General features: G+C 38.4%; 2 protein-coding genes across 2 annotated transcripts in view; one reads left to right on the top strand and one right to left on the bottom strand.

The window, feature by feature from the left end:
- Positions 1 to 20: 20 nt before the first annotated feature.
- Positions 21 to 6,530, top strand: SLIRP (SRA stem-loop interacting RNA binding protein). Its single transcript, XM_065940704.1, has 4 exons — positions 21 to 149; positions 2,653 to 2,711; positions 5,511 to 5,618; positions 6,419 to 6,530. The coding sequence occupies exons 1-4, from the start codon at positions 53 to 55 to the stop codon at positions 6,488 to 6,490; spliced, it is 336 nt and encodes a 111-aa protein (XP_065796776.1). The 5' UTR covers positions 21 to 52; the 3' UTR covers positions 6,491 to 6,530.
- A 1-nt stretch (position 6,531) lies between these two features.
- SNW1 (SNW domain containing 1) overlaps positions 6,532 to 25,604 on the bottom strand; it is a 30,289-nt gene continuing 11,216 nt past the window's right edge. The window contains exons 4-14 of the mRNA XM_065940702.1: positions 21,893 to 21,988; positions 21,694 to 21,800; positions 20,671 to 20,775; positions 18,662 to 18,731; positions 17,938 to 18,003; positions 16,214 to 16,330; positions 15,163 to 15,304; positions 12,301 to 12,397; positions 9,015 to 9,132; positions 7,298 to 7,461; positions 6,532 to 7,217 (exon numbers count right to left, since the gene is read on the bottom strand). Coding sequence (XP_065796774.1) covers positions 7,019 to 7,217; positions 7,298 to 7,461; positions 9,015 to 9,132; positions 12,301 to 12,397; positions 15,163 to 15,304; positions 16,214 to 16,330; positions 17,938 to 18,003; positions 18,662 to 18,731; positions 20,671 to 20,775; positions 21,694 to 21,800; positions 21,893 to 21,988 — 1,281 coding nt within the window. The 3' untranslated portion in view covers positions 6,532 to 7,018. The remainder of the gene's footprint in view (positions 7,218 to 7,297; positions 7,462 to 9,014; positions 9,133 to 12,300; positions 12,398 to 15,162; positions 15,305 to 16,213; positions 16,331 to 17,937; positions 18,004 to 18,661; positions 18,732 to 20,670; positions 20,776 to 21,693; positions 21,801 to 21,892; positions 21,989 to 25,604) is intronic.

Here is a 25,604-nt window from a genome sequence, read left to right on the forward strand (position 1 = left end):
AGGCTCTTCCGGGGTCGTGACCTCAGATCACTAGAAGCTCCTCAGCCTAAAGATGGCGGCTTCTGCAGCGAGGGGCGCTATGGCGCTGCGAACGAATATCGGCCGGCCGGTTGCGTTTGTCAGAAAAATTCCCTGGACGGCGGCCTCAAGTGAGTTGGAAATGTAGTAGAGGCGGGCGGAATTTTTAGGTCCGAGCAATCCTGAAAAACCTTGCTTGCTGCGAAGCTCTTAAATCCGCGTGGTGGCTGGATTAAGGAGGCTGAGTGTGCTCCTGAGCAAGCCAGTGAGTAGAAAGAAATTTTGTCTGCAATTAGCCGTTTAAGGGATGCTTTTTGGGGCACCCATTCACCGTCTCCAGCCTTTCGGAGTTTAAAGCTTTCAGAAAATTAAGATCATGGCATCTGGTTCCCTCACTTAATGGCAGATAGATGGGCAAACAGTGGAAACTGTGGCTGACTTTATTTCTCTGGGCTCCAGAATCACTGCAGATGGTGATTGCAGCAATGAAATTAAAAGACGCTTGCTCCTTGGAAGAAAAGTTATGACCAAACTAGACAGCATATTGAAAAGCAGAGACATTACTTTGCCAACAAAGGTCCGTCTAGTCAAGGCTATGGTTTTTCCAGTGGTCATGTATGGATGTGAGAGTTGGACTGTGAGGAAAGCTGAGCACCGAAGAATTGATGCTTTTGGACTGTGGTGTTGGAGAAGACTCTTGAGAGTCCCTTGGACTGCAAGGAGATCCAACCAGGCCATCCTAAGGGAAATCAGTACTGGCTGTTCATTGGAAGGACTGATGTTGAAGCTGAAACTCCAGTACTGTGGCCACCTGTTGCGAAGAGCTGACTCATTTGAAAAGACTCTGATGTTGGGAAAGATTGAGGGCAGGAGGAGAAGGGGACGACAGAGGAGGAGATGGTTGGATGGTATCATCGACTCGATGGACATGGGTTTGGGTGGACTCTGGCAGTTGGTGATGGACAGGGAGGCCTGGTGTGCTGCAGTCCATGGGGTCGCAAAGAGTCGGACATGACTGAGTGACTAAACTGAACTGAACTTCAAAACTGTTAAGGTTTATGATTTAGAATCGGTTGTTTTGATTGCAGCGTGGGGACGGATTCAGCGTGACAAGAGGTAGTTTCAGTAGTTTAGTTCAAAAGTGAAGACTTCAGGGTAGTTATAGAAGGAGGGGGTCAGGTCCACTTACGTTAACCAAAGAATAATCGATAGATTTTGTGACGGTTTAAATGGGGAAGAGTACAGAATGGGGGAAAGGGAGGAATGACCTTCAGGTTTTTAATGTTGGTGAATTTGGTGATTAGAATGTAGGAGAAGCAGATCGAAAGAAGATGAGTAAAGTTTAAATGCGTTTAGTTTCAGAAACCTATGAGTTCTCTGTTAGCTGGACAGGGGACGTTGTGTATAGATTGAGAAATGCACTCCGAAGTGGTTCCCCTTGGGTTAGAATTCCAACTTGGTCTTTAGGTAGTTGTGTAACCTAGTTCAATTCAGTTTAGTCGCTCAGTTGTGTCCGACTCTTTGTGACCCCATGGACTGCAGCACGCCAGGCCTCCCTGTCCATCACCATTTACTGAGTCTACCCAAACTCATGTCCATTGAGTCAATGATGCCATCCAACCACTTCATCCTTTGTCGTTCCCTTTTCCTCCCGCCTTCAATCTTTCCTAGCATCAGGGTCTTTTCTAATGAGTCAGTTCTTCTCATCAGGTGGCCAAAGTATTGAAGTTACAGCTTCAGCATCAGTCCTTCCAATGAATATTCAGGACTAATTTCCTTTAGGATGGACTGGTTGGGCCTCCTTGCAGTCCAAGGCACTCTCAAGAGTCTTATCCAACACTACAGTTCAAAACCTAAAGTGTGTACCTAAGGGAACGTAATTGGGGGAAAAGGGCTCACCACTGTGTCTCAGTTTCATCACCCATAAAATGGAGTCAATAATACGTTTCTCCCTAGGGGTGTTGATTGTATTAAATGAATTTATATGTAAACACAAGTGCTTAGACTTGTACTCAATACAGGATAAGTACTCAATAAATGGTAATTGTTTTCATGATTACAAAAATTAAGCTCAAGAGAGAGGCTTAGGCTGGACATAGAGAGTTGGGGAGTGATCAGTACTGACTTCTGTTACCAACACTGCTTTTTGTCAACTGTAGTTTTGAGTTAAGGTTTTTACATTTGCTCACCAAAATGTAAAATCCATGGTCACTTTTGCAGATATTCTTGAGATTGAGATTTTATTTGGAAGTCTCTAATATAGCTAACAACACACAGTATTGTGATTGTTTAACTGTTTCTTGTGTGATCATCTCACGAGGATTTTAATCCATGCATTTAGCTAGTACCTGGTATGGTGAAGACTCAGCACTTGCTGGAGATGAAGACTAAGTCAACTCAGCAGTTTATCTGTCCATGTCACCCCACCCCAATACCTCCCCAAATCTGGTACATTACAGCTTTATAATCAATACCATAATAGTTTCCTGGATCTTAAAGCTGCAAGGAAATACAAACTAGCACTTGTTCACAAGGAGTTTGGGGGCTCTAGGACCCCTCTTGGTTTCTATCTCAATCTAGGATGGAGGATAAAACAATAACAACTTAAAAAATATGTTTTCTTTTCTTATACAGGTGAGCTGAGAGAACACTTTGCACAATTTGGCCATGTAAGAAAGTGCACTGTTCCTTTTGTGAGTATTACCTTTTTTAAAAAAAGCAATAATGTTTTCCTCTAATTTTTGATTATTCTTTGTCAAAGCATATCAGTTTACATGAAATGGTAATGGAGTGAAGCTGTTCAGTCTTTGTTGATTAAATTATGGGTGGTACTGATTTAAAAAAACAAAACAAAAAGGCTTATCCTAGGTATTCGAGGCATTTGTGTTAGCTCTTTTTATTGTTGCATAAAATTATCACAAACGTAATGGCCCAAAACAACACATGCACATTATTTCACAGATTATAGAGATCAGGAGTCCAGGCATAGCTTTGCTAGGTCCTCTGTTCAGGGATTCACACAAGAGGCAATCCAGGTGTCTGTCTGCTGGAGAGGCTCCGCCGGGAAAGATTGATTTCCCAGCTCCCTCAGGTTTTGGTAGAATTCGTCTTTCGACTGTAGGGCTGGGGTATCTGCATTCTTGCTGGCTTTCAGCTGGAGGCTGGTCTCAGGTCCTTGAAACTACCTGCAGTTGCTTGTCACCCAGCTTGCCACCTTGCTAGATCCCTCTCGTGTAGGCCCTCTCCCAACATGGCAGCTTGCTTGAGAGTCAGCACTGCGTTTCTCTAGTCTGCTGAGACAGTTTTAGAATTTAGTCTTCAGAGGGACACCCCATCTTTGTGTTCAAGGGAGCAACATCCTGTCACTTTTGCTGTATTCTTTTGGTTAGAAGCATGTCATAGGTCCTGCCCACATGCAGGGGGAGGGAATTATACAGGGGGTAACATGGTGGAACACATGGAGGTCTTGGGGCCATTTTGGAATTTTGTCTATTATAGTATTAAGGACTTTGAGAGAGTAGAGGATCATTTATCATAAAACTTAACTGGTGGAGAAAATTTTAATCTTTATCCTCACTGAGTTGAGTGTTTTGGATGTGCTAGGTTTTGGCTGCTGCACGGGCTTCTCTTCTCATTGCAGTGGCTTCTCATTTCGGAGCACATTCCACAGCATGCGGGCTTCAGGAGTTGTGGCAGATGGGCTCAGTTGCGGCTCCTGGGCTCTAGAGCGCAGGCTCAGTGTTTGTGGACAGGCTCAGTTGCCCCAGGGCACGTGGGATCTTCCCAAAGGATCAAACCAGCGTCTCCTGCCAACATTGGCAGGTGGAGTCTTCATTGAGCCACTAGGGAAGCCCAGGTTGAGTGCTTTTACTGTTTGTTTGTTACATTTTCTTTGCTTCCTCCTGAGGGTTTAAAAATCAATCTATGGTAATTCCCTGGCGGTCCAGTGGTTAGAACTCTGTTCTCTCAACTGCCAAGGGTGTGGGTTCAATCTCTGGTTGGAGAACTAACATCCTGCAAAAATAATTAAGTAAATAAAGTAATAAGAGTTCTTTACTTAAAAGAAAAAAGTCTTAAAAAAATCACTGTATAAATTTGTTCTTTATCCTAAGCTGTATTTTTCTGTGGACTTTCATAAATTATTGTGTTTTGGGGTGTGTGACATGAGCAGACTTACAGTTTACACATGCTTCACTAAAATTGCTTTTTTCCTCATGGCAATGAAAAGGCTGTGGTAAAATATCAACTTTAAGTAACTTAAATTCGTAACTATTGGCTTAACGTTACTTGCCTTACAAAGATCTAACAGGTTATGCATATCCAGCCCTAGTGAAGGAATAGGGAAACTGGTACAGAAATTGTTGAGTGTAACTGATACTGTCTCTGAAGGGTAATTTGGCAAAATCTGTCAACATTTTAAGATTTGCCTTTGACTCTAGAGAAAGCCTGTGTGCTGCCACAAAGACCCAGTGCAGCCAAAATAAAAAGTAAGTAGCAAAAAGAAAAGAGGAGAATTTGCTTTGATCTAGAGGTTCCATTTCTAGAGATAGATTTTACAGAAATGCGAGGTGAGGGATGTTCAGAACAGCATTGTTTAGTAATATAATTGGAAAGAAGGTAAGTGTTCATCAGTGGGGTTGGTTGAATAGATATTAATTCACTGATACAATGGCATTTTTATAGCTGATTAAAATAATGAGGCATGTGTATTACAGACATGAAAATCGGTAAGCTTGAAAAAATAGTTTTACAAAGTGTATGAAGTTGAGTTTTTTGAGGAATATTAAAAAAAGTTTCTCCAAAAAGTAACATTTCTCTTGGTTGCCATTTACCTCTTAAAAGTATCAAGAATAATAACTTAGGACCTGGAGTTAACAGATTTTAAACAAGAGAAGTCTTTGATTCGTAGGAAAATTAATGTGTACATTACAGTAAAAATATAGGGAAGCCAGAATCTGATGTACAGGTTGGATGATAAGCACTCCTGTCTTTTGCACAAAAGTAAGTAGTAGGATTGCTTAAATTAACCCAGAAGTCTAAACTAGGTAAGTAAAGGTAACTGTTCCTTTTTCCTCAGGAGCAAGTGATAATGGTGATAGTCATGATGAGGGTGATTAGTTTCAGAAATTACCATAAATGCACTTAGGTTTGAAGGCTTAATTTCCTAGTTTCTAGGAGTAAGTTAGAAATAGGAAGAGTACTTCTTTATCAAAATTTCCCTTGACTATTGCCGCTAGTGTGGTTTTTATTTCGAACAACACAGAAAGCACTTTACTCATGTTTTAGAGAATATGTTAAGATTAAGAGAGATTAAGCTTTGGGCAAATAAGAGAGTATTTGTATTAAAGCAGGGTTTTTGATACTTTTTAATTAATATGTCTTGTATTCCATTTTGGCAGGTGAAAAAGTTGGTGGTTTGATTTGGAACACCTGGAAACTTTCTCAAGTTCATGCATGATTATTAATTTCTTCCTAAATTTTGAATTTTTAAGGACAAAGAGACTGGCTTTCACAAAGGTATGGGTTGGATTCACTTTTCTTCAGAAGAAGAACTTCACAATGCACTACAACAGGAAAATCATGTTATTGATGGAGTAAAGGTAAATATGTTTCTGTATCATATCATGTGAGTTTTCTTTGTACCAGTTAAATAGGTCAGAAGTGTGAAATGACAGGGATTTTGGACAATTTGTAACTTAATGTTTGTTAAAGAATGGCGAAGGTGGGAGAGTTCCCAGTTCTAAAAGGTCTGGAAACTTAAATACAAGAAGACACTTTAATAGTTAGCAAGATACATGGGACAGGGAACAGTGGAAACAGCAGGGAGACCTTGGTTGAAATACTGACTTTCCCACTTACTATGTGACCTTGAGAAGACTCTTTTGAGAGTCCCTTGGACTGCAAGGAGATCCAACCAGTCCATCCTAAAGGAAATCAGTCCTGAATATTCATTGGAAGGATTGATGCTGAAGCTCTAATACTTTGGCCACCTGATGTGAAGAACTGACTCATTAGAAAAGACCCTGATGCTGGGAAAGATTGAAGGCAGGAGGAGAAGGGGACAACAGAGGATGAGACGGTTGGATGGCATCACCGACTGGATGGACATGAGTTTGAGCAAGCTCTGGGGGTTGGTGATGGACAGGGAACCCTGGCGTGCTGCAGTTCATGGGGTCGCAGAGTCGGACACGAATGAGCTTAACTGAACTGAACTGATGTGTCCTTGGGCCAGACTGATTTACAATTTTTAATGGGAGTTCAGGGAGCCTTAAGTACAAGGAACAAATAACATCCTTTGGCTCACTGGTGCTGATCCCTCACAGAACAGCAGTTTTCAGTTTTAATGTTTTTGCAGACATTGACTTTCCTTATAGTGCTGAAATTTTTTGTTTTCCCCCAGCTCCATGTTCAACCTCAAAAACCCAAAGCTTTACAAGGAGACCAAACATCTGATGAAGAGAAAGATTTTTGAGACCCTCACTGCCTACTGAATAAAGTAAATAAAAGAGGAAGTTTTGTCTAAATGTTTTTATTTGAAACAAATAGTTGCACCAAGCAAGAGCTTCCTTTCCCCACTCCAAATTAACAGAGCACAACAGGGGCAAACATCATTTGGCAGGACAGTTCCAATATGTGAACATCCTTCTTTCTACTTGCTATGACTGGGGTCACTTTATTCATAAGCAGTCATTTTTAGACAAAATATTAACCCCAGAGTACTAATGTCACTTGAAAGGAAGTGGCCTTAATTTCATGTGTGGGGCAGTATTTTCTATAAATGCCAAAAGGTGGGAGAAGCACAAACACAACCCATTTTTAAAAAAACTAAATAATTCAAAGTAGAACTTTTCCATACCCCCCTCCCTCTCCTGTAATAAAAAGTAGTGCTGGGCTCTGACACCCAGATTTGGTTTTTATCCTGGCCATGTACAAAGTGTTCCCCATATGACTTGCATCATTAGGGTTATCAATAACAGTTCGTTCACTCTGAATGAATTATCTACTCCTTCCTCCTCTTCTTGCCTTCATGCTCATGTTCCTTGGGACGGCTGCTATCTGAGGGTCTTTTAGAGCCACCGTGTTGCTTGGCTTCTTCCAAAAATTTGTCCAAACCGAAAGGATCCTCCTCAAACTGAACTGGTCCTTCTCGGCCTCTTTGTCTACGGTCTGAACCTGAAAACTCCTTATCGGGAACAAACCTAGGGAAAAAGAGAAATGACTGTGAACCCCTTTATTTTCACTGCCGTAGATGTTAAAACTGAGCGGTCAGCCCTGGTACCTGTTAGTCTTTATTCTGGCTTCTAGGTCATCTCCATACATGTCCTTGTCCAGATTTTTACTGGGCCTGTAAATATTCTGGACCATATCTTTTCCACCTCTCCAGGCTTGGTCATAAACATTGTAAATTTCATCTTCTCCATCTGCAAAACCACTGTCCATACCCTGTGGAAAAATAGACATTAAAAGTGTACATGTTTTTATTAAAAGTTGAATCGGATTACATTCTTAGGAAGAGTAAACCCTTGCTCATTTACCGCTTATATGTTCAACAATCTGAACTACAAATTTAAAAGGTTATTAAAAAATGGTCACAGGAGGGGTATATGTATACCTATGGCTGATTCATGTTGAGGTCTGACAGAAAACAAAAGTCTGTAAAGCAATTATCCTTCAATTAAAAAACAAAAACGGTCACAGTCATTCTTTTTTCTTCATATCACCTTTGGGTCCTTACATGAAATATGGTACTCATTAACAACTGTTTTCGCAAAGTGGTCTTTAAAATTGGAGGATACTAGTATAAGCAGGCACTCGACAATCCATTTGTGCAGACACAGTGGCAAGATCAAAGAACTGCAAAGCATTTTATCTGACGCCATTTACAGTAATAATGTTAAACCCCTTAACTGTGTGAGAACACTGTTGAAGCATAATACAATTAATATTCTCAATGAAAATCTCAAGTCAACAAACTTGTTTTGTGATGGTTCATTAATGTAAGAATGTGCCTTTTGATAAAACTTTTCATCACAACTTTTATTTTTTTTTTTGGTTTCAAAGGTAGACTTTGTTATTCACGAAACAGTCTCCTGGGGTGTGAGGGGTCACGGTCTCTGTTGGACCATGGTTATGGCCTAGAAACAGGAAGCCAGGCCCTGCCTCAGCTGGTGCAGCGTCAGGGCTGGGACCTGGGTTCTCCTGATGTGGTTATAGTCGTGCTGGGGGGTGTGTGTACCCTGTCACCCCCCTGGTGGGTCTGTGAGTCTGTCCTGCTGTGACTCGGATACCATGCTCTCAGCATGTTTGCTGGAACAATCCGCAGGGTGACTCCCAGCCTTGCAGGGGGTGGTGGGACCCCTCTATGTCCCAGTAGACATTTATACTTCTGTATTCTTAGCACAGTCCGCCTTGTCTTTATTTATATACACGTATCTGTCTTTTCCAGTAGACTTGCAGGTTCCTTGAGTGTTAAGACACGTCTACCTTTGATCGCACTGTAAATAATCAATGCTGGGTGAATTAAAACATAAAGGCACTTCCTCAGGCCTAAGGTGTTCTAGCTAATTAATGACAACTGATACTAGAAATCAGACTTTCTGATGAGTACTTTGGTTTTATAGCTTCATTTTTCAAACATCCCAAATTTGTGTTTTTATAGCATTAAAAAAATTATTTTTGCAAATATCCACAAAAAATAACCCAAGAGACACTTTTATAGGACACTGGCTCTATCCTAGAAATGAAAGACTCACATACCAGAACCAAGTTTTACCACCTAATTTCTTTCATTTTCTAACAGTGTCTCAAATCCTAGCCAACTTGAAGAGCTATTCTAACTTGTTTCTTAAGTTACAATATGCAACTTCTAATTTTTTTTTCCCCATCACACCAGCATACCTTAGGCTGATACAAATGTCTCATAAGCTAATTTTCTTTTCCCTTAAGACTGTATTTATATCAACACTTAAGAGATGCTATTTCTAGACTCTGTGTACCTTGGATTGGTTGAAGAGCCTTTGGTCATACTGAACTTCATTGGAAGTCCGAGGGTTGGGCACACCAAGAGCAATGACTTCACTGATGTCTCGATTTTCATTTCTCTGCAGTTTCGACCTGTTTTGAAATACCATGCTGCAAATTGAAACTTCTTCACAGACAAGCTGAATTTCAACTTCAGTACAACCATTATCAGAAGCAGAGGAAACAAATATGTCCAGTTCACATCTTATGAACATATATATTCCTTGATAAGGCATAATTAGGATGGCATTTCTTACAGTATTTCAGATACATGATTATTGGAAGAGATAGGGTTTTATAATTAGGCATTCCTGATACAGAAAAGAACTGCTCAGGGGCTTTTTTTTCCCTTGAGGAAAAATTTAGGACTACAACATTATAATTTGACATCTGTAAACACTACACAGTGATTACCACCAAAGTCTAGTTACTGTCAATCACCATATAAGTGACCTCCTTCACCCATTTCACAAATTCCTCAACCCCCTTCTCTGGTAACCACCAATCTGTTCTCTCTCTCTATGAATTTTTGTTTGTTTTGTTTTTTGTAGATTTCACATAAGTGAAATCACACCCTGTTTCTCTTTCTCTGACTCATTTCACTTAGCATGATACCCTCAAGGTTCACCCAGGTTATCACAGACAGCAAGATTTCGCTTTTATGGCTGAGTTCTATTCTAGTGTGTACACACATATACACACACACACACACCCCTTCCACATCTTGAGTACTATAAATAATGCTGCAGTGATCATAGGGATGCATATACCTTTTGAATTAGTGTTTCGTATTCTTTGGATAAATACCCAGAAGTGGAAAAGCTGGATCATATGGCAGTTTTATTAATCTACTGAGAAATCTCCATAGTGTTCTCCATATTGACTGCACCAATTTATACTCCCACCAACAGTGCATGAGGGTTCCCTTTTCTCTACATCCTCTCCAATGCTTGCTATTTCTTGTCTTTCTGATAACAGGCATTCTAACAGGTGTGTGATTTTGATTTGCATTTCCTCATAGTGATGTTGATTATTTTTTCATGTGCCTATTGACCACTTGCATGTCTTCTTTGGAAAAATGTCTATTCAGATCCTCTGCCCATTTAACTGGGTTGTTTTTAGTTGAGCTGTAGGAGTTCTTTCTATAGCTTGGATATTAACCTCCTGTCGAATATATGATTTGCAAGTATCTTCTCCCCCTCAGTAGGCTACCTGTTTTTTCTGATGATGGCTTCCTTCATCATGTGGAAGTCTTTAGTCTGATACAGTCCCATTTGTTTATTTCTTTGTTTCCTTTGCCTTTGGAGTCAGAGTCACAAAATCACTGCTAAGACCAGTGTCAAAGGGTTTTACTACCTATGTGTTCTAGGAATTTTGTGGTTTAAGGTCTTACATTCAAACCTTTAATTGATTTTGAGTTAGTTTTTGTGCATGGTATAAGGTTTTCCTTCTTTTGCATGTAGCTGTCCAGTTTTTCCAACACCACCTACAGAAGAGGATGTCCTTTCTCAAAAGAATCATTCTTAATACAAGCAATCTTCTTGTAACACATGTTGAGATATGAAACTGCTAAATGGTCTGTATCTGCTATTATAATAAAGGGTTAGGGGGACTGGATGCAAATTAGGTATATCACATGAATCACTTTCAATTTTTACCTAACAACATTTAGTAATTTTATCCCTATTATAATTTTGAGACAAATATGTCTAATGACTGGATTACTCAGTATGATGTTTGACATTCAGATGAACTTAATTCTTCTGCTGTTTTGGTATGTATGTAATCTGCATCACAATGATACCATGATAACTGTCATCATTTACTTTACTAGAGGTTCAGGTCTTAAAATGATTTCTATAGACGATCTAATTTTCATCCAAGCACAAGTTTAAAGCTTTTCTATTTTATCAATTCTCAGTCACTTTACTGGTTTTAAGGGCTCTATTCATCTACAGAGCCATTTTGATATCTACAGCTTAGGGATTTCACACTGAGAGTGTATCATTAACTGTGTACGTTCACATTTCATTCCTTTCTGTTCTGTACTGTACATTTAAACTCTAAATTCAGATTTTCTGCTTTTCCAAGACTTCACTTATTCAAGGAGATGAAATATGCCATTAAACAACAAAGAATACCACCAGCAGGAATCTGTTTAAGATATGACCTAAAAAAACAGATTGTATCAGCTCACAGGAGGATGAGAACATGCAAAACTGCTCATTTGGAAAGAAAATGTTTTACATTTGCATTTAACCCTCACTCAGAATTCCACCTCCTGTATTACAGCAGTTCTTCAACTTCTCATCAATTTCAGTTCTCGGCCTTTGGCGAACCACAAACTTCACGAATCCATCTTTACTTTATTCCAAGTGTTCATACATGTATTTCCTTTGTTAAGTCTGTACTTATTAAGAGCGTTCTGTCAGTTTTCCCAAGTAATTTCATATGATAACTCTATCTTTCTGAATTTTAAGTGAAACTGCTCATGGAAAGCGGAGAAGGCAATGGCACCCACTCCAGTACTCTTGCCTGGAAAAGCAAGAGTGGAGGAGCCTGGTAGGCTGCAGTACATGGGGTCGTGAAGAGTCGGACACGACTGAGTGACTTCACTTTCACTTTTCACTTTCATGCATTGGAGAAGGAAATGGCCACCCACTCCAGTGTTCTTGCCTGGAGAATCCCAGAGGCAGCGGAGCCTGCTGGGCTGCCGTCTATGGGGTCGCACAGAGTCGGACACGAATGAAGCAACTTAGCAGAAGCAGCTCATGGAAAGAGGTTGACTTTAACTTCTTACAAAAGCTGCTCTTCTCCCCCACTGTACTCACTCAGTACAGTATTCTGCATGTGAAAGGACCTCAATAAAGGTCCAGCAGCTTATTTCCTGTCTAGAGGAGCAGACACAGGATAAATCAACCTGTCTCACCGTTTGAAGCAGGGAAAGAACAGACCAGAACAGGCATATCCACTACTTTCTTCTTCATAAATAAGATCTGAATTCCCTTTTTGTGTATCCCCATCCGTCTCAACCCTAGCTGACAATACAAGGTAATGGAAGAAAAGCTTTCAGGCACAGTCAGTCCTTCTGCTAAAGCAGACTAAGCAGTTTAGGGCAAGAAAATAGGTGCTAGTTTATGAAGCTATCAACCTGAAGAGGAAGGAGAGAAGCAAAACTAGTTTCAGTGGACTAACACTCCTCTCTAGAAGGCTCACAAAGGCCACTCTTCCCAATTCACACTGACCTCAGAGAGCACCTACCTCTTGTCTGGAGCTGCCCTGGAGAGGTTCCGGTCATGCTGTCTCTCCTTTCTCCGGTCATGCCGGATTTCATCCCTCTCACGTGCCTCCCCGTCCTCTGTGGACACAGGTGAAAATGACTTTATCACTGTATTTATCACTATTAATATTCTGAACAAGAGAATATTTCTATGTGTTTTAAAATTTTCATAATAAAATGCCAGAAAAAAGAATTTGCAAAGTTCATCCTTATATTTTCAAAGTCTTACTTCAAATAAAGAACCTTTTACTCATGATACATTGGGGCTTGTTGCACCTAATCTCATCTACTGTGTCTATATCTATCTTCATTTTCTCTACCGTCTCCAGGCTGAAGGGATATATTGCAGATACAGAAGGAATATAGTATAGACCTTGAGCTTTGGAGTCAGACTGTCTGGGTTCAAATCCTGTTTCTATGACAGATCAACAATGTGAAATTATATCCATTACTTGACCCCTGTCAGCCTTTGTCACCTCCTCTGTAAAATAGTCACAATAACAGAACCACTGCATAGGGCTGCTGTAGGGATTATATAAAGTAATATGGTACTCAGAGAGGTACCTGCCATAATAAGCACTTAATAGTAAGTTCTTATTAATATTTGGCAAGAGGATTTTTAAAAATTTTAACTAACTTCTCAAGAATCATCTTTTTTAAAAAATCAGTTTAGAGAACTTAGATACAGAGAGGTTTTACTCTGAGTTATCTTCAGTGGCTAGGTTACAACAGGTAGGTTTTTTTTATATCATGCCCCATTAAGACATTTATATATACATATGCAAGGAAGTGGGTTACTAGCCATAACCTTCATTACTTCCCTTCAACTCTAGACTCCTATAACCAATTGCCTGCTTGACACCTCCATTTTATTTTATTTTTTCATTTATTTTTATTAGTTGGAGGCTAATTACTTTACAATATTGTAGTGGTTTTTGCCATACATTGACATGAATCAGCCATGGATTTACATGTATTCCCCATCCCGATCCCCCCTCCTGCCTCCCTCCCCACCCCATCCCTCTGGGTCTTCCCAGTGCACCAGCCCTGAGCACTTGTCTCATGCATCCAACCTGGGCTGGTGATCTGTTTCACCCTTGATAATATACATGTTTCGATGCTGTTCTCTCAGAACATCCCACCCTCGCCTTCTCCCACAGAGTCCAAGAGTCTGTTCTGTACATCTGTGACACCTCCATTTTAAACTTAACATGTCCACAACTAAATTCCTAATCTTTCCCTCCCAAATCTCTCCACAGTGTAGTCTTACCAATATTAGTAGATAGCAATTCAATCCTTCTCAATTGTTTAGGTCAAAAGTTCTGGAGTCATCTTTGACTCCTTTTCTCTCCTTCTTCTGCCGAATCCATAAGCAAATTCTGTCAGCTCTACTTTCAAATCACACCTGGTACCTGACATAGTTTCACTACCTACCTCCTGCTATTATCTCTTATCTGGATTATTGCAATAGCTTTCCAACAGTGTTCCTGCTCCTCCAAATAACCATTCCATTGCCTTCTAACATATGCAAGATCATGTCATCCTGCTCTAGACTCTTCAAATTGCTTCCCTTGTTACTTGAAGTAAAATCTATAAAAGGCACACAAGATCTGGCCACTTTGCCCTAACTACTCTGACACCTCATCTCCTCTACTTAGCTTTCTAGGTCTAATCCAGCCATCCTGGCCTCCTGCTTTTCCTTGAACACACCAGATACACTCCCAACTCAGGGCCTCTGCACTGGCTGTTCCTTCTATCTGGGATGCTCTTCCCTTAGGTATCCACATGGCTCACTTCCTCCTTTCTTCAAGTGATTTTTGTTAAAGTTACCATCTCGGAAGTGAGGTCTATTCTGACCACTCCCTCCTTCTGGCACTTTTACATACTCCTCCTCTTTTTTTCCCTCATAGTGACTATTATCTTCTAATACACTATATGATTAACATTTTTTTGGTCTGTCTACATTCCCTAAAATGTTCACTGCTATATCCCCTACCTGACTAGCAGAAAACTCTTGTGTTTAGATGAAATCCTTGCACCTAGTAGGTGCTCAACATGAACTGAATGAGTAAGTATACTAGATGAGGAATTATTACTGAAAGGAAAACTACCCTCATAATTTTCTTGAATTAAAATTAGTCTTCTCACTCTAATAAATATAGCACATATACCACAATATTTATGCAGATCACTAAACAGAGTGAGAGAGAAAATGATTAAAGGCCTAAAAGAAAAACTATGGATTAAGTTTACCATTGGGTGAGCTGAATTGTTCAGTTTGAGATCTCTTTTCTCTAAGTTTCCAGAAAAGAGAAAATTAAGCCTATCATTTGAATAATATGTGATTTTTAAAAGTATTCTGCTCAGAACTTTAAAAATTTCTGGTGTACTCACATATTAAAGGCCCACATTTAAATACACATTCTTTATTTTCTATTACTTCCACTTAATGAGGCAGAAATTACTGTTTCATTTCTACATTATTTCTGAAGTATCTACATTTTCTTTACATGTATGTACTACTTCTGCATGCAGTTAAAAAAACAGCTGAGATTTTCTAAATTGAGATAAATATTATTCATAAAGTAAATTCAATTTAGTAACGAGTATGTCAGGGCTTCCCTGGGGATTTCCCAGGTGGTAAAGAATTGCCTGAATGCAAGAGACTCAGGTTTGATCCCTGGGGTGGGAAGATCCCCTGCAGAAGGAAATAGCAACCCACTCCAGTTTTTCTTGCCTGGGAAATATCATGGACAGAGGAGCCCAGTGGGCTACTTACTGTACATGGGATTACAAAGAGATGGACATGACTTAGCAATTAAACAACAATGAGTATGTTATACCTTTTTCCACATGGGTTTTGATCCCAGCTCTTCTCTCTCTGGCTTTCTGGGCCATTTCTCTAAGTTTCTCTTCATGTTTTTCCTTTTCTTTTTGAGCCATCTTTCTCTCTACTTGAGCACGCATTTCCACCGCTTCACGAGCCTGTAAGTGAAGTTAGATGTTAAATAAGATACTATCAGGGATAAAGAATTACAGCTGTCATTTAATTTCCTGACTAAACTCTGGCTTGAAAGAATAGTTAGAAGAATTCACATTTGTGAATTACTGCTAATTAAAACAAAGATTCTTGTCTACAAAAGATAACTCGCCTAGGTGACACTGCAAACAGCTTTTTCACTCTGACTCCAATCAATCTTTTAAGTCAGTGTTTCATTAATGCTTTTTCACTGTTTCATTTTAGAAACAATTTAAAAATAAAATTAAACAAGCAATAAAGCAATTTTCAATATCAATAACAGGAACTGGTACTGTTTTCAAAATCAGTCAGATTAACTCAAGATATAGCCTTAGTATAGATGAGCAAGAAATAATTTACATAAGGGCGCTCACTGTGACACAGAAGATATACTCTTGTATATTCTACGCCCACACCCTGATGCATGTAAACTTAAAAGACACATATTAATACCATAAAATTAACAGACAGCCAATACTATGCACACCATTTTCTGTAGCATTCAATACATCAGTATGCTTATTTTCCATTCCATGCCACTGATCTTTTGGAAGACAAAGAGAAATAGGGAAAAATTATGAAACCCAGGAAGAGTAGGTGCCAACCTTCTCAAAATGGAATCAGTCTAGTGCAGCACCATTATTCTAGAATGTTGTGGGGAAGATGAATCACCACTGGTGGGGTATGTATATGAGTCTACAAAGGCCAAGACAGGGTCAGAACTGCCACCAGCACATGTCATCTCTGGAACACATACCACAGGCGAAAGCCTCTCTGGGTACTCAGCAATGTAGCCCAAATAACAGTATCAGATAATTTTGAACAGATTTACGAATTATCAAGAGCATTAAACAACTTAATTACAACAGACCAACCTTTCGATCAGCAATGTAGAGGGCTTCGGCCAGTTTTGCAAAATTTTCATTGATGTGAACTGTTTGCAGCCCTCTTCCATCGGCAGCCAGACGTTTATCTAATGGAATTGTATAACCCTAGCACGAAGGCAGGTAGAAAACACTGGTCACCAAAGAACAACAACAGAGTCTTTAAAACTGGATTTATATATGTCCATTTTGATAATCATTTTAAGTTCTTTCTCCTTACATCTCTTTTCATAATTAAGCCACAGTAGTAGCAGCTACTGAGGGCTTGGTGTGGAGGACTGTTTAAGCATTTAATATTTATGTCCTCATTTGTCCTTCACAGCAATTCTATAAGGCTGGTAACATTATTATTTCCATTTCACAGATGAAGACAGTCAGGTAGAAAGCCTAGGTAATGTCCCCAAGGTCATACAGTTAATAAGCAGAAGAACTAGCATTTCAGAGTGCAAGCTCTGGGAAAACAGATTCTCATGTTAAATTTTGGGTTATAATAAAAGGAAGTCACTACCAAATAGCTAAATAGTTGCTCAACAAATAAATACAACAGTTATACAAAGGTAGAAGCAAGCACTAAAATCATAATGTCTACAGGTAGCTTAATCTGCTGCACTGATTTCACGACTTATCAGATTCTTGGAACTCTACACATTTTAGTAAACAGAAAAAAAATAAAAGTCTGCTAGACAACTAAGATTCGTGTTTTGAAATTCTGCATCCTATTTCAACAACTCAAGGAATATGCCTGAACGTTTATGTAACTTCCATGCTTGGCTTTCTTCTTTCAGACTTTTGATGAGACTGCTAAATAATGACCTCCTGCCCATGGTCTTTAGTCCTAATTCAAGGAGTGTTACAGACAGCTCAAGATACCTCACAGTTATACATGTCTATATATATGTATGGTATACCAAACCAGACTACTCAACAATCCTCTTGTTTCAGGATGAGTGTCTAACTTATTTTTGGCTGTGCTGCAAGGCTTGTGGGGTGGATCTTAGTTACCCAAGCAGGGATCAAACTGGTTCCTTGGCAGTGAAAGCACCGAGTCTTAACCACTAGACTACCAGGGAATTCTCTAAATTCCTTTAAGGAATAATTTGTATTTAAATCAAGGATTGATGTGGTCTTTTTCACCCATTAAAAAAAGAATCATGAAATATTTGGGAGGAAAAGGAAACAGTGGTTATGAAACTTATTTCACAGTATTTTACAGATTATTCATGACTCCTTTGGTGATTAGTAGATATGCACAGGGTTTAAATAATTTATGCATGGTTATAAACAGAAATAAATAATTAAAAAATGAAAGCACTGAATATATCCAAACATTTATTTTGTTTTGTCATATGATTATTTAAATTGACCTAAATCCTTTCAGGAAGAATTTCAGATACAAATTTAAGTTTTCTAAAAAATAGAAAAGATGTTATTCACTGAAATGTTATTTCATTCTACTCATTCCTTCTCTATGTGTTTCCAATAACTATATTTTACCAGGAGAATCTACATGGAACTCATGTGCCTGGAACACTAACATTTCTAATACATTAACATAAAAAGAAAAAAGTCATATAAGTTGAGTGTTCCTTCTGGAAAACCTTCAGCTAAATGAGATGCTGAGGTTTCATTTAAAGTAACCCAGGCTGAAGGTCCTTCCTGGGTGTTTTTCAGGAGGTTCTAACACTAAGATACTGAATTTACGACAAGTTAATTACCTTTGCATTTTTCCAGTTTGAAATACAGGGAGGAATCTTCCACTCTTGCTGCTCCTTCACAGTCATCTGTGTTGAGAAAAGAGAGGGAGAAGAGACATTTTTAAGATTTATAGTCTAGCAAAAAACTAAGTGCAACCTTTTTCTTCAAAGATGGTTCAATATACACTGATTTAATCAAAGGTTCTAATTCCATTTATTTATACTATGTTCCCACATCATGGTTTCTAGTAATAAGTTTAATATAAACATGGAATATAATCTATTTTTGACACTTACAAATGCTGGTTAGTATTTTTACATACTTAAACTGATGTGAATACTTCCAGATGAAAACTTTTTCTTTTAGTGAGGTAATAAAATATACCTTAAAAAAAGTCACTTAAACTATCAATTACAGACCTGATGATCCTAGGAAACTACTTCCTACAACCATGATAACATCTTTTCAAACAGCAGACCTTTTTCATTTCATTAAAAGCAGGGGTTAGGTTATTAATCATAAAGCTAACAGCTAACAGCTAACATTTTACATACATTCTCATACTATGGAACCACATGTTACAGTCTTGAGTGGGTCCCTATCTGTGATCTTGAAAAACAAGTTAAAGAAACAATATGTTTGGTGAAAATAATATAGGCATCTAGAATTTATTCTATAGGGGGTTATTTATAAATTAGTAATCATGAGTACAAAAAGAGATTTTTAAGTTAGAGCAAAGATTACCTTTCGGCTAGGAGAATGCATGACAGGTGCAGGAGGAGAAGGTGGTCCCCGAGGAATTTTCTTATTAATCCTGAAGGATAAACCAAAGCACAATCACAGAACGATATACATATTTCCTTTTTAGTCAGTAAGTGAGGTCTTCCTGCCTCATTTTTTATTACGTAAAGCTTCAAACAGACACAAAAACAAGAGTATATAATGAGTGTCCATCTATTATACAGTAATGTGTTGAGAAGCTAAAGCAGGTGTATTCAATCAAGAATGTGCAGACTAAGACCTGCTGAAAAAGGGGCACAAGCCACCCACACAGGGTCCTCAGATAGCCCTCTCAGCATCTGAGCTCCCACCCTCGAGAAGTGAAACCCAGCTGGGTCATTTCGATTTGAGGTGCAATTTTATTTTTTAATACATCCACACGATGAAGCACAGTCACAAGATTTATTATTACTTAAAGACCCCAGAAGTGAGGAGTGAGGAGATAGCAAAGAACTAGAGGAAGAACAATCCTCTGTCCTAGGCCACAAGTGAGCAGCAGACAGAGAGCAGGTAGTAATACCTAGGTGGCTGGGACAGAGGAGTCTAACTTTTCCTGGGACTTAACTCTAAGTGGTTCTAGTCGTCCCCTGATATCCAAGGATTGGTTCCTGGATGTCAAGGATACCAAAACCCATGAATGCTTAACTCCCCTAAACAAAATGGAGTAGGATCTCCATATAAACTACACACATTCTTCCTTACACTTTAAATCATTTCTATATTATATCTAATACAATGTAAATGTTATATAAATAGTTGTGGTGGGCATGACATTTAAGTTTTGTTTATGAGAACTTTGTGGAATTTTTCCTTTTTGCTATGCCACGTGGCATGTAGGATCTTAGTTTCCCAACCAGGGATCGAACTCTTGTCCCCTGCAATAGAAGCACAGAGTTCTAACCACTGGACTCCCAGGGAAAACTCTCCTGACTATTTTCAATGTGCAGTTGGTTTAATCTGCAGATGCAAAACCTGTGGACATGAAGAGCCAACTATATTTTAAAATGTTCCCTGGGAAAGGCAAGGTGGGAACTTATGACTGGCATCCTAAATCCAAGTCCTAATTTAAATGTCCATTTTCTATGGGAGTAGTGTCATCATACTGCAACATGCCTAGGCAGCAACTTGGGGGGAAAAAAGCTGTTTTCCTCAAAAGTTGTTTTTCTTATCACAACCACTCAGTTTCAACAATTATTAAAACACAGCCAACTCTGTCATCACCATCACTACCCACTTCACCTCCACCGTATTATCATCATTTCATCAAATAATAATATTTTCCCTTCTTAAAAAAACAGCTTTATTGAGGCACAACTCATGTACAACTATACATAAAATGTACAATCTGATTAACTTTTGACACAAGTAAACACAATTTACTTGTGTGAGATCATCATCACAGTTCACGCCCCTTTGCCTATGTCTCTTTTTCCTCTCGTCTCCTATCCATACTCCCTCCCTCCTCATAGGCAACCACTGATCTACTTCCTGTCATTATAGATAGTCTGTATTTTCTAGTTTTATATAAAAGGAATCATACAGTATGTACTTGCTTTTGTCTAGCTTCTCACCATAATTATTTTGAGATCCACCCATGTCACTGTACATATTAAAGTTTGTTATTTTTATGGCTCAACAGTATTCCATGTGTGAAAGTGAAAGTCGCTCAGTCATGTCCAACTCTCTGTGACCCCGTGGACTATACAGTCCACAGACTTCTCCAGGCCAGAACACTGGAATGGGTCACTTTTCCCTTCTCCAGGGGATCTTCCCAACCCAGGGATTACACCCAGGTCTCCAGCCTTGCAGGTGGATTCTTTACCAGCTGAGCCACCAGCGAAGCACTCCATGTATAGATGCCCCACATTTTGTTTATTCATTTATATGCTGATGGACATTTCCCTCCTTTGATATCTTTTTTTTTTTTCCTTTTTAAGGAACAGTGGTGCCTTCTCATGAAACCACCTACTTACTTGAACCTTGGAGGCTCCATTGGATCTTTCTGCATTTCCACCATCCGAATAACTCTCTGTTTAGCGCCAGAGTTGAAAGCCACTCCTTGTTGAGACGGTGTGTATCTAAGGAATGTAGATGAAACTAAATGTATAACTAACTGAAATTTTCAACAGGTATTTTATTTCTATTACAATCCTAAGCTGGACTACATTATAAGTTTCTCTCACAAAGCAGTAATAGAAAACTGCAATAATATTTAGGCAGAGCAGATAGTAACAGAGGTAAGAGAACTAACAGCAACTCAGAATTATAAGCAGAATGTAAACTAGAGTTGTATTAGTTTGCAAATTATCCATCACAGTCCATTTTGAACCATGCTAAGCACAGTGTTCAATTTCATTAAGTAAGAGGTCTAGAAAACAGCACTTTTGTAAGTCTGCATTTGAGGAAAAAATAATATCCTCAGTAAGCAACTTAAAATTAGTAGCTTCTGAATAATCATAGGCTATAAAACAGAAAGAATAATGGCAGCAGCCCTACCAGCTCTGAATTTTTTTGTAGTATCTATATGTGAATTATCTTTCCACATAAAGATTTAGTTGAGTGAAACTCCTGAAAATTTAGAAGTATTATAAGGATGGCTATTATTATATAAATGATATTAATATATTATTAATATTTATAGCATATATCAAATAATTATAGTAGTGTTGTATTATACAATATTTCCAATATATTAATGGTATTATATAGATATTATACACATATAATTTTAAAATGGAAAACTATAATCACTGGTTTACATCATATACTCTGTGTAAATGTTAATTTCTATAAGTAAAAAAAAATGTTTTAAAATAGCATAACAGCTAATATCTTAAAAACCTCTGCTTACCATTTGCACTAAGAATCAACAGACTTCAAGTAATTACTCAAAAACCTCCATTTACCATTGTGACTAAGGATAGTGACAGAACACTAGGACCCCCACTCCAATCACTTCCGACAGGAAGCTAAAGCCTCCAGGCGTGATGTCATACCGGATGTACTGAGCAGGGGCCAGCTTATCAGCGGCTCGGACCGGCATGGCTGCAGCGACCTTCTGCGATACGGATTTTTCCAAGGCTACCCTTGTCTTTTCTGTTATCTGAAATAAGAAACGCCACAATGAGTGCTCTGAAAGCTAATGAAGATGTAAAAACTCATCTAAAATAATTACATATATCAATTCCCAGTTACCTCTTTAATGGCTTCTTCATCAGGTCTTTGCAGGTCTGGGTCATCTGCATTCATGACTTCCTTGGGAACCAGGTCAGTGTACTTGCTATAAATGACCTAGAATGTTCAAACACAAGCAGGCTTAAGAAAAGCAAAGAATGAAGAGAAGCAACCTCATTAAGTCATTTCAGAAGTCAAAATGTCCTCTCAGCACACTTATAAATTTAGGACACAGATTTTGTCTTTTAGATTTTAAAACCAAGGAAGCTTAAAATATATACACAAATTGCTGCCCTGGCTATAAAAGCTAATAATTTTCCTCTGACCTCATGCATTTAAATTATTTGAGATCTTCTAATCAAGTCAGTATCCAAATAAATTGTGCCAACAAAATCTTACGCATCAGTGATCCCTATTTTTGAGGCTCGCTAGGACTTGAAATTAATGATGATATAAATTGCCTAAAGCACTATTATCTTGGATTACAAGCTCATTGGAATTTAAGTCAGGTTAGTGAATAATTTCCAAATTCAGTGGGCCTAAAAAATTTCATTGACCTGGCCCTACTTATAATGTTTGTCTTTTATCGCATCATCTATATTCATAGATAAGAAAATGAAAATATGCCATGGTCAAAAAACCCAGAACATATTCTTCCATGAAAAAAAAAATCTATACACGCACCTTATTTCACACTTATTTAGGACTATTTTCTGATCGGTAGGACTCTGCCAAATAGAATATTACCGACTTTCATGCTCATGTATACTTCTTGAATACTTCCATAATAACCTACATGGCAGATTTTATAGAAAATAGAGTTACTGGAAATTTAACAAATAAACTGCATTCTAGATTTTGATGCTTGAGTTAAGCATTCTTTAACATACATACAAAGGACAACTTAACAACTTGCTTTCCCCCAATTCTGGGCCTTTATAGAATACTGCTTCTGGTTCTTCAACTGGATTCTCAACCTGAGTCTTTATTCAAAGGTCACACATGCAAGGGTGAGGCCTCCTACGACTACCCTTGCCACAGGAGCAATTCCTCCCAATCCAATCATTTGCTGTCACAACTCTGTTTGCTCTCTTCAAAGCACTGCTCACAGGATGAAATCATCTATTTAAAATCCTTGTCTTCACCATTAAAGTAATAACAAAACAGCTAACATTTACTAAGCACATATTTTGTGCCACTGTTCTTTTGTTTTATATGTATATATAAACGAATATGTATATATATGTGTATATATATATAAACAAATTTAACTTTTTGTATCAACCCTATGAGGTGTGCACAATGATTATACCTATATCACTGATGAGGAATCTCTTATTCATTAAAGTATCTCCAGTGCTTATAACAATGCCTGGGCCACAGGAGGCTTTCAGTCAATAGTTTTTGTAAAAATGACTTTCACAGATACTCTATTCTATGTTATGACTTTTACAGATACTCTATGTTAAAGGTGTATGTATACACATTGGGATTGCAGAATGTTTTATATAAGCTTGATTTCCTGGAAAAACTGCATGATGGATATAGGCCAAAATCTCTAGCTTGTTTTTCTTGGGAGTGAGAAAAGGGAGCAGGTAAGAAGTACAGATACTTTACCACAAAACATGTTTACTGATATGGGAGCTACTAGTGTCACCATTGGAGAAGGAAACGGCAATCCACTCCAGTGTTCTTGCCTAGAGAATCCTGTGGACAGAGGAGCCTGGTGGGCTACCGTCTACGGGGTTGCAAAGTCAGACACAGCTGAAGCAACTTAGCAGCAGCAGTGTCACCATCCTCTCAGAGTGTTCATTTTGGAAGGTGCTCTGAAGCTCACTCTAGTGAGAAAAGCAAGGCTCAGTGTGTTAAGATCACACAGTAAGTAACTGACCTCAAAATCTAACACCTTTTCAGGATGGAAAAAATCTGTATCTTAAGAATTAAAAGTTATATAATAATCTCTGGAAAATACTACCAAAACTATGAAGAGTTAACTACTTTTATACAGCAATCATTACAGAAAAGGATTTGAAGTAAATGGCTCCCGCATAGTCATACATGCTCAACATAAAGTCTCAATACTAATTTAGCATACAAGAGTCATTTACTGCTTCTTATTTGGATATTCCAAAGTTAATAACCCTTTAAATGAGCATCAATAAGATTCTAGCATCTCACAAAGCTGAGTGAAGGACATTTGAAGAGTGAGATTCCTCCAAGGTAATTAACTATAAAACCCCAAATTTTTATTGCTTGAGAACCAAATGTGCTGAAGAAACTAAGGAACTGGAGTGGATTATCTGAAAAATACAATATATTTTCGAAGGTATCAGGAGCACAAATGAGCTCTGTGAACAAGATAAAGTAGTAACTCATCTGTGAAACAGAATTTTTTTATGACTGAAAACTGGCAAAGGACTGGATTGACTAAAAGGATAAGCCTGTCAACATATCTACCATTTCAGAGGTAGAAAGAAAACACTATCTTTTGGTTATATCAAAACACTATAGTTTGTGATATATCATGAACAAGGTAACACCATAAAATTTATCTTAGGGTTCAAGTCTGGAGGTTTTTTTTCAGGTGGGGAGGGTTGAAGGCAATCTTCTAGGTAATATCATATATCTAACATTTCCTATGTAACTATTTCAGAAGGAAAAATGTAAACACTTTTAAAGATTTGCTACTGAAGTCACCATTGGACAAAAAAAGGATTTAGTTCTATTGACATTATATTTTTTTCTCTTACCCAATTTTGTATTACCATTAAGTCTTATACACAGTACTTACATTTAGAGAGATCAATGACCTTAGACTTGCCCTTGAATATGATCCCTTGGAATCTTGCCTTGTTCACCTCTTATACCTAGAGCTAGCATTTTCCATTCTTTTTTTCTGGTCACACCACATGGCACATGGGATCTTAGTTCCCTGAACAGGGATGGAACCTCACTCCCTACAGTGGAACTTCAGAGTCTTAAAACACTGAACCGCCAGGGAAGTCCCAAGCATTTTCCATTCTTGCTCTTTCACTATTAATATTCAGTGAAAAGTCCCTGGTTTCTGAAGAATACCAGATTCCTCTGATACAAATCAGAAATCACTACAATACAGTACAAATTCAATAATCCAGTAAGCCTTTTCATCCTAGGTCAAGGACCCTGCATACCAGCATCCTGAATAATGAATTTTTAAAAAATCTTATCTTGTACATTTAGTAGCCAGCTCCTACTACCACAGGAAAATCAGTGGTTTTCACACAGGGCAATGCAAACAGCTCCAACTCCCGTCCCAGGGTCTTTGAAAACATGTCAGGTGTTCCTGGTTAAAATGGCAGGGATGCAGGTGAGGCACTACTGCCATTTAATAGATAGTGCCAGTGATGTTAAACATAATTCAACACGCAAGACAGACCCCAACAGTCAAGAAGTGTCCCCCTCCAGTGCACAGTTAATGCTGAATTATTAAATCCATTCAAAAACTTTATACATTAATCCATCTACTCAAAAAATCCATCATACAGCCCCCATCCAAGTAGTCACTCCATTCAGTATCTTTCTATTCAATTCAGTGAGTGACCCAGTCTTCTTTTTTTTAATCTTCATTGTGGTTATTTATTGTTATTATTTAAAAGCAGTTTTCAGAGCAGTTTTAGGTTCATAGCAACATTAAGAGGATATAAAGAGATTTCCTACATACCACCTGCTCCTACACATTCGAGTTAGGGTTAGT

Source organism: Muntiacus reevesi, chromosome 7, assembly GCF_963930625.1.
Source record: "Muntiacus reevesi chromosome 7, mMunRee1.1, whole genome shotgun sequence".
In the NCBI taxonomy this organism is placed as follows: Eukaryota; Metazoa; Chordata; class Mammalia; order Artiodactyla; family Cervidae; genus Muntiacus; species Muntiacus reevesi.

What these genes read in the sequence shown, in the direction of transcription:
- SLIRP (XM_065940704.1), top strand. Translation starts at nt 53, where the DNA reads ATGGCGGCTTCTGCAGCGAGGGGCGCTATGGCGCTGCGAACGAATATC. An exon ending in TCCCTGGACGGCGGCCTCAA is followed by an intron (nt 150 to 2,652) that starts GTGAGTTGGAAA and finishes TTTCTTATACAG; the next exon opens with GTGAGCTGAGAGAACACTTT. An exon ending in GAAAGTGCACTGTTCCTTTT is followed by an intron (nt 2,712 to 5,510) that starts GTGAGTATTACC and finishes TGAATTTTTAAG; the next exon opens with GACAAAGAGACTGGCTTTCA.